Here is a 17,940-nt window from a genome sequence, read left to right on the forward strand (position 1 = left end):
GAAAAACTTCAGCAAGAGAACTGACTTTCAGGAAATTGAGGATTAAGAACTTTAGAAATAGATAATATCTTCAACTTCCAATATCACTTTGAGAGAGGTACAAGGGGTAAATGGAAGACTAGAGGGGTAATGAAGGAAAAAAGTGGTACACTTTCCCTTAGTAAAAAGGATCCAATCCATTTGAATTATTAACGGTACACTAAGTTTTAAAGAGAAATCAGAAACAAAATTACCATTGATATATATTCCTTGGTTTTAGTGTGGAGGGTTTTTTAATAATTTAGAAGGAAAAAATATTCACAACTACATAGATGCTATCTTTCAAGCAAAGAGCAGATTTAATGTCTTACTTGTTCACATCAGAGCCAAAATCTTCTAGAAACTCCACTTTTCTCTGAGAAAACGTAATTCTCATTTTAATAGGCAATGAACCATGTATAGCCTTGTCAAAACAGGTGAGGATATTGTCTTCATTTTGTTTGAGGTCCCCACTATATTCCATTTCAAGTAAGTTGAGGTATAATTTTGTGTTCTCCTGTTCAAAAAGCAACATCAATAAAATTTAAATAGACAGAATGACAGAATTTAAAAACATTCAATAATAATTAGAATAGTAATATTGTTACATATACACTGTAACAAAATTATATGAGTACTATATAAAATCAGGGAGTAAGGAGAGGTCAAGAACACCTACATACACAGAAAATTAAGTACACACAAAGTAATGTCATGCAGTAAAAAACCAGTCACAAATAGGGGTCTCAGAAAACACCTGTGTATAGAGGAAGTGATGTGTGAGTAACACGAAATCAATCTTTAAATACCAGAGAATAAATTTCTATTTTCTCATTGAGCCAATTATTAAGGAGCCACGGCAGTTTACCAAATAGTAGATGAAACTGTTAAGAGTAATGGTTTTGGGACCAAGGCAGTTGTACAGAGAACGGATTAGAGAGAGCAGGCAGAGCAATGACTACTCTCTACAGGTAGAGAGAGCAATGACTACTGCAACAATCCAAGCATGAAGTGATAAGGGCCCAGACAGAAGCAGGAAAAACAAAACAAGTTCCCATTCTCTAGATACATATTCAAAATTATATAGTATAATAAAGATTGTTGTATGTAGAAAAATATAAACATCAGCATACAGTCATACTGTATATTAGAGGTAACATTCCAAATACAGAAATCTATGGCTATTGCTACATTTAGAATTTTTTTTAAACAAGTGTTTTCAAAGGTTTGGGTTTTATTTTTTTGCTTTTAAATAAATAATTAGTATTTTGGCTATCAAATTACTTAAGCATGAGCAAACAGTTAATGTTCTGCCCCCCAGCTACAATTCCATTTTCATCCATAATTGATTCCTCCACTCAGGAATTGAAATAATACTAATATGTATGTATGTATGTATATATATGTATTTACATATTAATCAGACCTCCAATTTTACTGGTACAGTAAACTCCAGGTAAATAAATTTCCTCTGTCCTTCTAGAGATTGGCATCTGCCCTGGAACATTGGAATCTACAGAACTGCTGACAGCCCTGAACTGAAAGGTTACTTAACAAGGGTCACAGAAGGAGGATGACTAAGGCAGAAGTCAAGTCCAGGCCTTCTCAACTCTAACATCAGCTCTCTAATCAATTAGATGAGGCCTTCCCCTCCCTCTGTAATATTGGTTTGATAGTTTAAAAACAAGAATGGCAACATCAGCTTAGAGGGACTGGTGTCTTCATGTAGTAATAAAATATATTACATACAGACCAAACCTGTCATCACTGTTGCCAGTATAGTCAAGTACTTATTTGCCTATTTCAAATTCTGAAATACATAGAAACACATACTTTGTCTCTCTCAATGGCTTCCAAGAGCACTTTTCTTGATTTTGGAAGGTTCTTCTGTATCTTGAAAAGATGTCGGGCTAGTTTTATAGCATAAAATGAGGATTCATTATTTGATTTGGCATTCTTAACCGCATCCTGAAGCAAGTGTTCAGCTTCTTCCATGTTTCCATGCCTTCGCTCTAAACTTACTCTTCTTAAACGAACCATGGCCAATCCTAGGACACATTCTTCAAATGTTCTTAGAATGCTTCTTGCTTCATTAATATTACCTAGAAGTATCAAGTAAATACTCAATATTTTTAAAAAGCCTTCTCCACAGCCTTCCCATTCTTTTGATTTGACTTGGGAATTTTTACTTTAAATTATAAATAAAATTTCAACTGATGTTGCAAATTCTTACCCTGCTGTTCTTCAAAAGCAGCCCATAGCATGTGAACCATGGGTTTCTTTGGAAGATGTATTGTACAAGCCCTGCTGTAGACATGTCTCACTCCTTCGATACTATGGTTTTCCATGTACTTGGCATACTACATACAGAAACAGAGTAAACACTGAATAATTTATGATTGAGTAGGCCATTAAATACATTTCAGAACAATAAAATTCTATTTTTAAACCCATTCAGCACCTTTATTGAACCACTAGACTAGTTTCTGTAAGGAAGGACGAAGAGAGGCAACGAGGTTGGCATATGCAGCAGTCAAATCTGGTTGCAAGCAGACCATCTCCTAATGCAACAGATATAGTTACATGAACAACATTCGACAGAGGTACAAAAAAGGTTAGTCACTAGATCAATATTTGTAATCTATTAAAATTCATTAATATATAATTTACTCACTTTAATCCAAAAGTCCTCATAGAGGGCACATGATATGACACATCTTTCAAAGAGAACCACAACACGTTCATGAGTCCCATTTTCAATTTCAAATTCTAAGTATTCTTTCCAATTTTTCAGTTGTGCCTTTTCCAATGGTTTCACGTGGAAATAAGGTCTTTTAATCTGAAATTTAAAAAAAAACCATAGCAGTGCAAAAATACTAATGCTGTTTAATAAAAATTAAATAACTGGCCTACTGTCTAAAGGTGTTTCCTGCTCTAACATTCTATGGGGGTTTTTGTATCTATATCCCCTATACTTGGTAGAACACCTGAGGCACATTAACACATTCTAATGTAATAATTTAAAATATTAACCTATCCAGCTGGGCATAATGAATAATTTTTTTTAAAACTACTCATGAACTCTTGGCTTTTCAGCACCATCTAATAATTATGATCTAGATCAGCATGTACTAATTTATATAACTTTATTCAATACTCTAGAACTCTGATAAAATCTTGATTGACTCATGGAACCTACTAGAATTCAAATAAATTATTTTAATGAGATTTCTACGCAGGCTAGATATTTCAATTAGGAAAGTAGGTATATCATCTTTATTTCCTAAACAGGCACAAACATAAAAATATAAAATAAGTCAAATTCCAATACATCATATGTATTTCAAAGAAAAAACACTTACACCTTCTTCAAAAGTCCACCTTTTGCTAACCTCATGCTCATTGTAATTAAACATTTCTTGATGAATCTCAATGATTCTATGTCTCATGTTTTCTATTTCAGTGATTAGCTTAGGAGAGAAAAAAGGGGAAGGGAGTTAGAGAAATTATAGCAGCATACCAACAGATTTCAATTTATACCAGCTTACTTTGATCTCAGAATTATAAAGTTAACAGCATTATTTGTTCTATCAGAGGCAGTGTCAATGTTAAAATTCACCCCTTATGGGATTTTCAGAAAACACTACATTATTGAATTTCTTGATGTTTCTAGATAGTATATTATTATCAAGAAATTTCTTTTGCTGGTTATCTTTAAAAGGTAAAATTTATCTTCTATGCTAAATTAATACAAAATACTTGTTCCTTGAAACAGATTACATAAATTACACTTAAACCTAAAAGTTGCAGCTGAGGAAATAGTCACTATTTGCCTCTAAGAGAAGTGAAAGACTTGTTATTTTAATCATTTTACTTTTAAAATTAGAACTTATTGGTAAAAAGACAGTTTATAATTCAATACATTATATCTGTACTGAAGAATCTACAAATAGGATTTATCATATACTAAGGGAAGAACTTCAACTTTTTAATTACCTTTGCTGGGTCAGTTATATCTTCAATTCCAGAAGGTAAGTCATCACCAGGGGGGCCATCATCGCCACTGTGTCCATTTACAGAAGCAAGTTCTCTTCGTAGCTGAATAAACTGCTCACTAGTTAAAAGATCTCTAGGCAAGTTATTTTGCACATGTTCTTTAAACCTAGAAGATACAGTAATATATATATATATATTAAACATTTCAAAGACACAGCACATCTTTTAGAGAAAATGTGCATTGAATTTTTAGTTTTCAAAATTTTAAAAAAGAGAAGTCTGATAAAACTTCAATGTATCAGAGGAAGTTACTTTAAAAAAAAAAAAGAGGGGCAGCTAGGTGGTACAGTGAGTAGTGCACCGGCCCTGGAGTCAGGAGGACCTGAGTTCAAATTCCGGCTCAGACACTTGACACGTACTAGCTGTGTGACCTTGGGCAAGTCACTTAACCCCAATAGCCCTGCCAAAAAAAACAAAAACAAACCAAAAAAAAAAGAACCAGCATCAGAGATAAAAAAAACATAATGGTATAAACTAACACAAACACAAAACTGCATAAACAAAACTGTTTAATTATGACCAAGATTTATTTGTATAAATGCTATAAATCAAATATAAATTTGATTTCACTCTGTTGTATACTTTTAAAAATACTCAGATGGGTCATTAACACACAAGGGGCTTTTTCTTTAGGGAATACTATTCAAGTCAGCTAAAGATTTTTAAAAATTCTTAAAACTATTCATCTATACACTAAATTCAGAGATGAAAAGCTTCCCTGAGAAACACAATTAGAATAAATGTATTTGTCCTATGCCCCCTCAAGTTAACATCAAGATAAAAGCATAGACACAATGGATTTGCATTACAAAATAAATTAATCAAATAGTTACTGTATATCAATGTTTTTTGTTGTTCAGTCGTTTTTCAGTCGTATCTGACTCTTCATGACCTTATTTGGGGTTTTACTGGCAAAGTTACTGGACTGGTTTGTTCTTTCCTTCTCCAGCTCATTTTACAGATGAGGAAAGTAAGACAAACACAGTTAAGTGACTTGACCACTATCACCCAGCTAGTAAGTGTCTGAGGCCACACTTGAACTCAGGAAGATGAGTCTTCCTGGCTTTAAGTCTCAGCACTCTATCCACTCTGCCATCGCCCATATAAATGTTAAACATGCTTACAGATAAATACGTAACATCTATGTAAACACTGATAGGAATACTACTGAATGTGAATGTCACCCTGATGTGAATACTACTAAAAAATTTTAGGTAAAGAAACTGTTATTTAATGTACAGATTCCTATCTAAAAAGCTTAATTTGTTTAACATTTACCACGAAGAATCTTGTTTTAATAAATATAATTCTAACATCTATTCCTATAACTTTCTTGATATGCTGGCAAACACTCCCTCACAGTGTTTTGATGACATCAACACTGTAATTCTTCTGAATAAAAATTTCATATTATGGGTTTATTTAGAAAAAACAGATAAAGCATTTGTTAAGTGCTTCCTATGTACTTGACTCTCCACACTTACCAGTTACAACATATTTCTTGGCCAGGGCAAGGGAACGAGAGAAGTGAGAAAAAAAGAGAGAAGACACTTTCTATGCGTATCTGTATAGATACAAATACATACCTACACATACACTATATGCATGCATGCATGTGGGTATGTATGTATACAAATACCAGCACCAAAAAAGAGAAAAATGTGGATTCAATTCCTAGCTTCTTCACAACTCAGAGAGATATTATCATAACATGTCTAGACATGTTTTCTTTTTGGAAAGTGAATGAGATAATTTCATAATCAATCTATTCAGTTACTATCTTGAAAGTACCTTTGACCATTCTGAAAAAGTCACTACTAATTATAGGATATTTAAAAGTTGTTCAAAGTTATAATAGTGATTAAATACCAAGACCAAGATCCTCACCAGGGTCTTCTGACTCGAAATCCAATAATATTTCCACTATAATACACTATGAAGGCATTATTCAAAATATTTAAAGTACTACTCACAATTTTTAAAGCACCTTAAAATCCTTAGTTTTTTCTACTTACCTTTGGAAATGATGACTATAAAGTTGTGTTGGAATACCAAGAATACGATCGTATATTGTTGTAACCTCTCTCAGATTTCCCTGTTCATTTTCCCAGTTTATGTACATTTCCCATAATCTGTCAGATCGGAAATCTGTTCCTGCAGCTAAAACAGCATGCTCGAAAGTTCTGAAAAATTAAATTATTCCTAAAATTATCTGTAATGCAATCATCTTATAAATATTTTACAAACTTACAATCCTAATATTAAAATTTAATTTCACTAAATTTTACGTAACTAAAAAAAATGTAAATTCCATGAAGGAAGTAATGTAATATAGCAATTATCCCTCAGATCAAACAACACAAAACTACACACACTGTGTCCACATTTAATTCAAAAGGAAACAAGTTGCAAACTGAAATGTGACATAAGCAAATGCAATAATCCTGAATGTAAGGTCCTTTTGGGCAGGAATGACTGTATCTTATTTATTTGCATTTAGCAAAAAGTATTGCACATATAGGTACTTAATAAATGTTTGCTGAATGAAGAAACTAATACAACGGCATAAGGAGTTTGCCAACACTAGATTTTAAAATTAAATATAAATAAAATGAAAAAGCACATAATCAGAGAAACACAAAATGACTGAAAAATGGTAAGAAAAGAATCACAAAAGCTAAAACTCAGAATGAGCTAAGATCTGCAAAAAGTACTAAAGACCACACAGTGTTAGCCTAGACCCACAGCATGGCAAAGTCCATGTTATACTGGCAGATCACAGAAAACTATCTTGATGACAAAAAACTGAAAGACATAATATAGACATCACGTAAGTACAGAAATCACACCCAAGGCCAAGGAAGAGAAATAGTTAAAAAAAAAAAAAGACCATGAATTCAAGTAATCAAGACCACATGAATGACATCAAAGCATTCCAAGACAATGACATTGTGATCACTGTCAGTAATCCCTGAGAAAATGCAAAAAGAGACATGCTTTATAAGGCTTAGCGAGTTTTTTTAAACGCTCAGTTATTTACAAATGTTCCCTCAATTTATCAGACATGAGAAAGGGGTACCATTCTAAACTACAATTAAGCTTGATGTCAACTCCTAGAGAAATTCTACAACACATGCATGTGTGTATATGTATGTATATTTATATATATACACACACATACATATATATACACATACACATATACTCATGTATGTATGTGTATTTATATTTAACAATTTATTTATTGAAATTTCAACTCATTTTTAGTTTTCAGCATTCACTTTTATAAGATTTTGAATTTTAAATTTTCTTCCCCTCCTTCCCTTCCCCAAGACGGCCTGCAATCTGATATAGGCTATCCATGTACAATCATATTAAACATATTTCCACATTAGTCATGTTGTAAAGAAGAATTAGAACCAAAGGGGAAAAACATGAGAAAGAAAAAAAAGAGAGAAAATAGTTAAACAGTATGCTTTGATCAGTTCTTTCTTTGGCTGTGGACAGCATTTTCCAGTCTTTTGGAATTGTCTTAGATCACTGCACTGCTGAGAAGAGCTAAGTATATCAAAGTTGGTCATCATACAATGTTTTGCAACTATGCACATATTTTTGAAGAGAGAGTCTGTGATCTAGAAAAGAAAGCAGATCACTAAGAACCAACAGTGACTTACTAAAAGTAGTCATGACAACCTAATCTCACTTCATTTTATATTGGGGATTACTGACTGAACGGGTTAGGATGATGCCAAAGAAATATAATTTTAGCAAGGTAAACCTATATTATCTCTTTTTTTGTTTGTTTTTGGGGTTTTTTTTGCTTTTGTTTTTGGAGGGGAGAAGGCAGGGCAATTGGGGTTAAGTGACTTGCCCAAGGTCACACAGCTACTTAGTGTGTCAAGTGTCTGAGGCTACATTTGAACCCAGGTCCTCCTGACTCCAAGGCTGGTGCTCCACGCCTTGCTGGCCCCCTGCGCCTCCTAGCCTCCCCCTATATTATTTCTTTTCTCTCTCCTGTTAGAATGCAAACACCTTCCAAGTGGGGATTATACAATTCATTATATTTGCAATTTTCAGTGCCTAACACAGTGCCTGGCACCTGGTAGGAGCTTAATGCTTGTTGAATGATTTAAACTCTCAAACAATACCATTCCAATTAGGACACTAGGAAAAAAAACGCAAGTTGGTTAAACAATCATATCCAAAGTCTTAATTAACAGATACAAATTTAGAAGCAGATTTCTAATGTCAAATCATGAAGCTTATATGATCAAGAGATTACAGGTAGAGAGTTGAAAGGTACTTAAGAAGCCATCTAATCCAAAACCATCATTTTATAAAAGAGGGAACGGAAGCCCAGGGGCATTAGATGACTTGTGAAAGGTCACAGATTTCAAGTATCCTGTCATAATCAAGATGTTTATCATATTTTTGAATAAAGATACCTATAATATATTTATCAAGTACGTGACTAATACAAAGCTGAACTGGATATTCAATTACAATCCAAATAATCTGGAATGATAAAACTAAACCAACAAGGTAGAATTTAATGGGTAGATGTTTGGGTCTGCAAAATGCTTTACAAATATCATCATTTTACGTTCACAACAACTAGAAAGAGAAGTGCTATTAATTGTCCCCATTTTACAAATAAGGAAACTGAGGCAAAAAAAATTTAAATGGTTTGCCAAAGGTCACACAGATTTCAAAGTAGGTCTTACTGATTGCAGGTCCAATGCTCAATATTTGCTGTGACATCTAACTGCCTTAAAAAGAAATCAACTGCACAAAAACAGATGAAAATTGGTTTGACAGCTGTTCAAATAAAAACGATCAAAAGGTTTAAGCTAATAAGGCTACATACAAACCGAAGCCGAAAGAAATTTTAGGCTGTCATTAACAAAAGGGGAGGGTCCACACATCAAGGAGGCTAAGCTCTCCACCACTGTTTTCACTGAATTTGGAAGTATAGACTGTATTTTTGAATTTTCAATGAAAAACTAGAAAGATTCAATAGAAAGCCAACCAGAATGATGTAGAAACCAGCTCATTTGAAGAACACTTGAGGGAAATGGGGAAGTTGAAAGGAAGACTTTTAAAGGACTGTCTTCTGATGAAGTTTGATGTAGATCAAAGAACAATTTTTTACTTTTTCTTTTTTATGTGTTTTCTTTCCCAACATGGGTAGTATGTAAATATGCTTTGCATGACTGCATATTTATAATCTACATCAAGCTTGTCTTCTCAAGGTGGGGGGGGGACGGAAGGAGAAGAGAGAATTTGGAACTCAAAAATTTTTTTTAAAAGAATGTTAAATTGTTTTATATTTAATTGCATTTTTTTGAAAGAAAAGGCTATCTTCTTAAGAGAGGGCAGACACTCTTTGGTTCATGGGGAAGCAGAACTAGTGCAAATGAAGGGAAATTAAGGTAGATTTTGGCTCAGCATAAGGAATAGTTATATCAAAATTAAACAAGGCTCCAAATGAGATGCTACAAAACAATTATAATGAATGTATGCACAGACTCTTTTAAACAGCATGGATGAGAGTATGGACATTCTAGTATGGGAGCTCTTTCTACCACTATTACGACTCATCTATGTATTCCTTATCCAGAATCACAAAGCTAGTAAGTTTCGGGACTGGGAAGTAAACCCAGGTTTTCCTCATCCCAAGACTATCATGACACAATGCCTGCCTACAACTATATCTACATGTACTCAAATAATCAAATGGATCTATGGTCTCACTGATTCAGCAGTTCCCACCAATAACAAAGGCTGAAATACATTACATTTAAATCTACAGATACGCACATATGTATCTATAGATACGTATGTCTAGTAGTAAGTAGTATATCAGTGGGTAGATTGATATACATATATACAAACACACACTTGCAATTATAACAAATGCATTCAAAGTGTTAACCAAAATAAATTAACTGACATAGTAAGGAAACCAAAAGAACCCCAAAGAGTGCCTTAGTCATCATGTATTTGTCTTTATGCCAGATGGAATAGCTGTTAAAAGAAACGATCAGGTTAAGACATAAACTATTTTGTACAATCTTATTAAAAAGAATAATGGATAATTATGGGTAGTACCACCTATTAAAGCAGAAAGAAGCAGTTGAGAGTAAAATTACTTTAAAGAAAAATTTAAAATCTGACTTTAATAATACTGAAAAAAGGTAATCAAGAGAATAACAATGGCTACTGATCTACATCCCTCTCTCCATTTACACAAAATATTCCTGAGGTTCTTTACATGAATTAAAGACATCCTTGATGAGGGTATTAGTAGAAAATAGCAGACTCACAACTTTACCAATTAATAAGTAATGAAGGGAATATAAGACTACACATAATCACTACAGTCGTTTGTCAATTAAAAAAAAAAAGACCAACAACATCATTTACTTTGAAGCCTTTTTTACAGCAAAGTCCTCCCACAGATATGTTGACATCATTAACACTTCCCTGAAAGATCTGACAGAAACAACCCTGTTCAATAACCTCCTGGTTATTGTTATTATGGTTATGTCTCATCAAGAGACATAAGATGTAGGCTTGCCAGACTTGCTGTTCACTGTAGTGGAGGTGATGAGGCCCAGAGTCCAAGTTGAAAAGGGATTCTCTGTGGATGGTGAGATTGTCCAGGTGCTCTGGCTTGCAGTGGATATTGTGCTGATTGCATCAAGACCCAGAACCCTGAAGAGTGTCCTCTGACCATCCACACAGCAGAGATCAAGTGGATGAAGAATATCTATTGCCCAGACTCCAACAAGCATTTGTTTGTACAACCTATGGAGCTCACCCACCACTATATGTCTGGGACAGAGAGTTCAGATGCACAGAATTGATTGTAAGGAGGAGGAGAGCAGGCTGCTATAATGTTCTATTGCCTTTGGAAAATCACAAAGTTCTTTTCATAAACCCAAGGTTCCCATGAAGGACTCTACCACTGCTGGCATATGGCAGCAAGACACAGAATACAACATTCACCAAAGAACAAAAAATGAATATCGATCACACAAAGGGTATGAGTAGACTGCAATTTAGTCAGAACTTAGAAGAACTCTGAAGAAGAGGAGTAGGAGATAGCCTCAGGGAACTGAATGACAGAAAGAGAAGATGGGCTGTTCATGTGGTGAAGGAATGACAGGTGGATAGTCAGAGTGCTTCACAGGTGCCCTCAGGATGTCAGGAGAAAGTGAGGGAGAATTCTGTATACAGCACACTGAGTGCTCCCTGCCATGAACTTAAAGGAGAATATGAGTAGGAGCTGCACATGACAGGCCAGGCATTGATAAGCTGCAGTCTGCATTGTTGGAGAATTTCCATATTGATGAAATCAGAGATGCATTTGAGCACATATAATAAAAACACAAATTCCGTCTCTGTGTGGTGTATTATTTGTGCTTGAGATTTCTGCAGATGCTTTTAAAAGGTAGGACTCACTAATCAAAACTGGCAATTTGACAATTTACTGGAGAAACGTGATAGTGGATAAGGAGAGGTATTTGGAAAGAGGATGACCTAGACTCAACTCCTCAAACTTGTGGAACTCTGGAAAAGCCACATCATCACTTTTACCCTTGGAAGACTCGCATGTAGGACCAAAGATGATAAAAACAGCACCCACATCAGAGGGTTATTCTAGGGATCAAAGGGTAGGTAAATGCATCTAAGATTACCTACCATTTACCCAGACCCTCAGAGGGCCTGATGCCAGGACAACTTTATATGTCCTATCAGCCCATCAAAATTCTACTAGAAGATAAGTCAACTTCCTGTGGTGAGCTGTTGTTCAAGGAGGAACTAGAGATGGAAAAGTATGGAGGCTCTAAGGTTAAAAGGTGACTCAAGCAGAAGCCAAGCAGTCAGGGAAAACTGTAGAGTCCTTGTCCCAGAGGTCTTTGGCCCAAGCCAGGGTTGTGGAAGAGCACACAAAATTATAACAAAATTCAAGCAGAAGGACAAAAGGATTAGAATCTCAAAGGTAATAGTAAGGAAAAAGTGGGAAAGGAGCACTAGCAGTACCCAATCTCAAACTACACTATAAAGCACTAATCATCAAAACTATTTGGTACTCCATTAAAAAATAGAAAACTTCATCAACAAAAGCCATATGAAACAGGGCCTAAAATTTAGCATAGGGTCTGATAAAACGACAGAACATCAAATACATATATAAAGACTCACTACCGGACAAAAGCTTCTGGCAAAACTATAAAGCAGTCACAAAGAAATTACATCTCACACCCCATTTCAAAATATGCTCCAAACAGACACATGACCTAAATAGAGGCAGTCATTTCAAATAAACAAAACAGAAAGGAAATATTTTGCACAACCTTGGATAGGGAAAGAGTTCTTAGACAAAACTGACAAAGAAGATCCTAAGCCAAACTGGATAATTCTGATTACATAAAATCAAAAGACTTTTGTAAAAACAAAATCAATACAATTAGAATTAGAAGGCAGAAAATTTCTGATAGAGGTCTGATATGCAAGACACACACACACACACACACACACACAGAAATATAAATGTACAAATCTCAATACCAATACAAATATAAAATGAGAGCCACTCCTCCATAGATGACAGAAGCAAAGACCTACTACTGAAAAGAAACATCATATTTAGTCTACTTCAACTTCCTCATTTTGCAGAGGACAAACCTAAAGCCTAGGGAGATTTTCATTTTTAAAAATTAACTTTATTTTTAAAATTTTTCAACTTAAACAAGAAACCAAAGACCACTCTGTTTATATATGATGCAGAAAAGAGAAGGGATTATATGTAAAACAGCGCATCTTGAGTACATATAACTTGTTCTTTTCAAAGCTGTCCTGCTTTTGTGCTTCCTTCAAAAACTTCTTCAAAGAGGCAGTTTTCAAAGGAAGAAATTCAAGCTAAAAACAACCACATAAAAAATGGCTCCAAAAAACTAATAAGAACTATAAATTTAAACAATGTTTTGGCTCCACCTCACGCTCAGCCTGGCAAAAATGACAAAAAAAGGAAAATGACAACTAATAGCTAGTGAGGACAAGTCTAAATTACCACTGGTGAAGCCATGTGCAAATTGGTCCCTCCATTATGGAAATCAATTTGGAACTATATCTAAAAAGTCACCAAACTGTAAATATGAAACTTTAATTCAACAACAAATGAATACTAAACTCACACCCCAAGCTTGAAGACAGACTTACATACACACACACATATATTTACAGTAGCTTTCTTTGTTGTGGCAAAGAAACAAAGGAGTTGCCAAAGAATTGGGGAATGCCTGAACAAACCATGGCATACGAAGACAACAGACTGAGGAAAAACCCAGGACAGAAAAAATAGAAAAATATACAGAGTGAAATGAGAACCAGGAGAGTAACGTACACAATGACTACAATGGTATTAAGGAAGACAACTATCAAAGTCTTAAGAACTCTGATTAATGCCATGTGAAGTAATGACTCAAGAGGACTGATGACAAAGCATGTCTCCATCATCATCCCTAGCATTCATTTATAGAACCCTTTAAGATTTATAAGTACTTTATAAATGTATTCTTTGAAGCTGACAACAACCCTGGAAGGTAGGTGATCCTCATTTTAGAGATGAGGAACTTAAAGCAAAGTCCCTGGCCCAAGGTCACATGGCCAGTCAATAAGCATTTGTTACACCATGGGTAGGGAACCTGTAGCCTAGAGGCCATATGTGGCCTTCTAGGTCCTTAAGTGCAGCCTTTTTGACTGAGTCCAAGTTTTACAGAACAAATCCTTTTATTGAGGGGATTTTTTTTGTGAAGTTTGGATTCAGTCAAAGGGCTGCACTCCAGGACAGAGAGGGCCACATGTGGCCTCAAGGCTGCAGGTTCCGCACCCCTCTGTTAGATGCCTGCTATATACTAGGTACTATGTTTAAAGTGCTGGGGATACAAAGAAAGGCAAAAAAGAATCTTTGATCTAAAGCAGCTCATGGTGAGATGGGGGAGATAACATGCAAACAACAAGGTACAAATGAGATTTATACAGGATAAATTGGAAGATAACCGACAGAGGGAAGGCACTAACAAACCTTAAACGTCAGCTAGTAACAGTGACGACAATGATGACAACACTGTCCTGGAGGAACTTTCCCTTTTTTTCCTTGTTCCAATCACTCAAGTCCTTAACCCTGTAATGAACTAGTATGATCCTTAGTCAAACTTCATGCCAGCACCCTGCCCACACGTCTCATCTACCTGTCATACTTCTTGATCCTCTGATTCCCTCGTTAGCCTCAGCTCTTAACTTCTAGCTTCTCTCATTACACACACCTCTTGGTTTTAAGCTGCCAAATCTCAGGTGATTATCATGAAGAGCCAGGCTCCAGGTTCCTTCTCCCATCTAATAAGCTTAAGGCCAGATTTAAACAGATCTTCACAACCCAGGTTTGGCAGTCTATCCAGTGCCACTTGGACTAATAGTGTAGAATGAGACAGCCATTTTCAGACAAGAACAAAGAAAATGAATTTGTATGGTCTGACTCTATTTTATACAAGGAAGGACTTTAATGTGGCAGAAAAAGGTCTGCAGAAGTAGTGACAGAAATACAAAAAAAGATTTTTAAAAATGGGTCAATGAAATATTTTATCCCAAAGAGATCATAAAAAAAGGAAAATCAACTCTATGTGCAAAAATATTTATAGAACTCTTTCCTGGGGGCAAAATATTGGAAATTGAGGACATGTTGATCAACTGGGGAATAGCTGAAGAAGCTGTGGTATGAATGTAATGGAATACTATTGTGCAATAAGAAATGATGAAAGGCACATTTCAGAAAAATCTGGAAAAACTTGTATGAACTGATGCAGGGTGAAATGAGCAGAGCTAGGAAATTATTGTACACAGTATCGGCAACATTGTGTGATGATCAACTATGAATGATTCAGTTCTTCTCGGCAACACAATAATCCAAGAAAATTATACAAAAGATTCACAACGGAAAATACAATCGACATCGAGATAAAGAACTGATGGACTCTGAATGCAGATCTTAGCACATGTTGTCATTTAATTATTTTTCATGATATGTTTGCTTTTAATCTTTCTTCTTTCACAAATCTAATATGGAAATATGTTTTATATGGAAATGTTTTACATGATAGTAAAGGGGGGGCAGAAGAGGGAGGGAGAAAAATTTGGAACTCAAAATCTTGTAAAAATGAATGCTAAAAATTGTCCTGACATGTGGTGGGGATGGGGGGTGGGAGGGAGAATGCTCTTAAGAAAAATGAAAAAAGAAAGAAAGCTAGCAGGGTGGAGCCAAGATGGCGGCTGGAAAGCAGGGACTTGATTAAGCTCTCCCCCCAAAACACCTATAAAAAAAGGCTCTGAACAAATTCTAGAGCTGCGGAACCCACAAAATAGGAGAGGGAAACAGGTCTTCAGCCCAGAAGAGCCTGGATGGTTGCCAGGAAGGGCCTATCACATGGTGCTGGGAGCGGAGCGTAGCATAGCCCAACATGGGCCGCACCAGAACAGGCCTTGGGACCATGAATCAGTGAGCTGTGGCAGTTACCAGACTTCTCAACCCACAAATGCCAAAGAGCAAGTTAGAGGGAAGCTGCGGGGTCGAGTTCAGAGCGATCCAGCCACCAGCCCTGGGGGTGGGGGAAGTGGTACAGCAGTGGCAGCGGCAGCAGCAGGAAGCTCCTGAGGCTACTTCCAGAACTCCAGAGTCAGCTGCTTCCCAAGTCCCTAGCTCACATAGCGGGAGGATTCTAGCAGCAGATCAGAGCAGGAGTGCAAGGAGCGTTTTATGAGCACAAAGGCAGATTCTCTGGCTGTGCCCTGCTTGGATCTGTACTGCAGTCCTGGCTGGCGCTTCTTGGGGTAGGAGGAGTGCTCCTGTGACAAGAGTCTGGGGTGACGGTGGAGTAGAAGTGGCTCTGAAAACAGCAATGCTTGGACCCTAAAGCTTGGGACAAAGTACTCTCTACTCTACAAGTAGTCATATCTTGACAAAAAACTCAAGGGTCAAGTAGTTGGCTGGCAACATGAACAGGCAGCAAAAACGAACTCTGAATCAAAAGCAAACTCAAACTCTAGATTCCCTTTTTGGTGATAAAGAAGATCTAAACATACAGCCATAAGAAGTCAACAGTCAAAGAGCCTACATCAAAAGCCTCCAAGAAAAATATGAATTGGTCTCAGGCCATGGAAGAGCTCAAAAAGGATTTGGAAAAGCAAGAGAAGGAGAGGAAAAATTGGGAAGAGAAATGAGGATACAAGAAAACCATGAAAAACAAGTCAATGACTTCCTAAAGGAGAACCAAAAAAATACTGAAGAACAGACTAACCCAAACGGCAAAAGAGCTCCAAAAAGCCAATGAGGAAAATGCCTTGAAAGGCCGAATTAGCCAAACGGAAAAGGAGGTCCAAAAGGCCACTGAAGAAAATACTACTTTAAAAATTAGATTGGAGCAAATGGAAGCTATTGACTTTATGAGAAATCAAGATATTATAAAATAGAACCAAAGGAATGAAAAAATAGAAAACAATGTGAAATATCTCACTGGAAAAACCACTGACCTGGAGAATAGATCCAAGAGAGATAATTTAAAAATTACCAGGCTACCTGAAAGCCATGAACAAAAAAAAGAGCCTAGACATCATCTTTCAAGACATTATCAAGGAAAACTGCCCTGATATTCTAGAACCAGAAGGTACAATAGAAATTGAAAGAATCCACTGATCACCTCTCAAAAAAGATCCCAAAAAGAAAACTCCTAGGAATATTGTCACCAAATCCCAGAATTTCCAGGTCAAGGAGAAAATACTTCAAGCAGCCAGAAAGATTGAATACTATGGAAACACAATCAGAATAATACAAGATCTAGCAGCTTCTACATTAAGGGTTAGAAGGGCTTGGAATATGATATTCTGGAGGTCAAAGGAGCTAGGATTAAAACCAAGAAGCACCTACCCAGCAAAACTGAGTATCATGCTCCAAGGCAAAATATGGACTTTCAATAAAATAGAGGACTTTCAAGCTTTCTCAATGAAAAGACCAGAGCTGAATAGAAAAGTTGACTTCCAATACAAGAATCAAGAGAAGCATGAAAAGGTAAACAAGAAAGAGAATTCATAAGGGACTTACTAAAGTTGAACTGTTATATTTACATTCCTACATGGAAAGAAGATGTGTGTAATTCATGAGACCTTTCTCAGCAGTAGGGGAGTTGAAGGGAATATAGATAGAGGGCACAGGATGAGTTGAATACGAAGGGATGATATCTAAGAAAATGAAATAAACTTAAGGGGAGAGAGAGGAATGTATTGAGAGAAGGAGAAAGGGAGGGACAGAATGTGGTAAATTACCTCACATACAAGTGGCAAGAAAAAGCAGTTCTTTTGGAAGGGAAGAGGGGGCAGGCGAGGGGGAAATGAGTGAATGTTGCTCTCATAGGATCTGACTTGAGGAAGGAATAACACACACACTCAATTGGGTATCTTACTCCACAGGAAAGTAAGGGGAAGGGGATGAAAAAGGGGAGATGATAGAAGGGAGAACAGACAGAGGGAGGAGGTAAACAAGAGCAAACACTTTTGAAAACGGAAAGGGTCAAGGGAGAAAACTGAGTAAAGGGGGACAGGACAGAAGAAAACATAGTTAGTCTTTCAAAACATGAGCACCGTGGAAGTGTTTTACATAATTATAAATGTGTGATCTATGTTGAATTGCTTGCCTTCCTAGGAAGGGTGGGTGGGAAGGGAAGAGGGTAGAGAATTTGGAACTCGAAGTTTTAAAAGCAGATACTTAAAAAAAAAGTTGTTTTTTGCATATAGCTGGGAAACTATATAGGG

At 36.1% G+C, this 17,940-nt stretch overlaps 1 protein-coding gene and 1 non-coding gene across 4 annotated transcripts in view; both read right to left on the reverse strand.

Annotated features, from left to right (window-relative positions):
• The window catches only part of PRPF39 (pre-mRNA processing factor 39), a 51,490-nt gene that overhangs the window by 12,500 nt on the left and 21,050 nt on the right, over positions 1–17,940 (reverse strand). For all 3 annotated transcript variants that reach the window (XM_036736199.1, XM_036736200.1, XM_036736201.1), the window contains exons 5-11: positions 6,090–6,257; positions 4,015–4,180; positions 3,381–3,488; positions 2,693–2,857; positions 2,252–2,378; positions 1,852–2,120; positions 351–535 (exon numbers count right to left, since the gene is read on the reverse strand). In XM_036736199.1, coding sequence (XP_036592094.1) covers positions 351–535; positions 1,852–2,120; positions 2,252–2,378; positions 2,693–2,857; positions 3,381–3,488; positions 4,015–4,180; positions 6,090–6,257 — 1,188 coding nt within the window. The remainder of the gene's footprint in view (positions 1–350; positions 536–1,851; positions 2,121–2,251; positions 2,379–2,692; positions 2,858–3,380; positions 3,489–4,014; positions 4,181–6,089; positions 6,258–17,940) is intronic.
• Positions 1,709–1,794, reverse strand: LOC118830407. Its single transcript, XR_005009049.1, has one exon. It is a non-coding gene; the product is annotated as a small nucleolar RNA SNORD127 (small nucleolar RNA).

This window comes from Trichosurus vulpecula, chromosome 8 (genome assembly GCF_011100635.1).
Source record: "Trichosurus vulpecula isolate mTriVul1 chromosome 8, mTriVul1.pri, whole genome shotgun sequence".
NCBI classification, from domain to species: Eukaryota; Metazoa; Chordata; class Mammalia; order Diprotodontia; family Phalangeridae; genus Trichosurus; species Trichosurus vulpecula.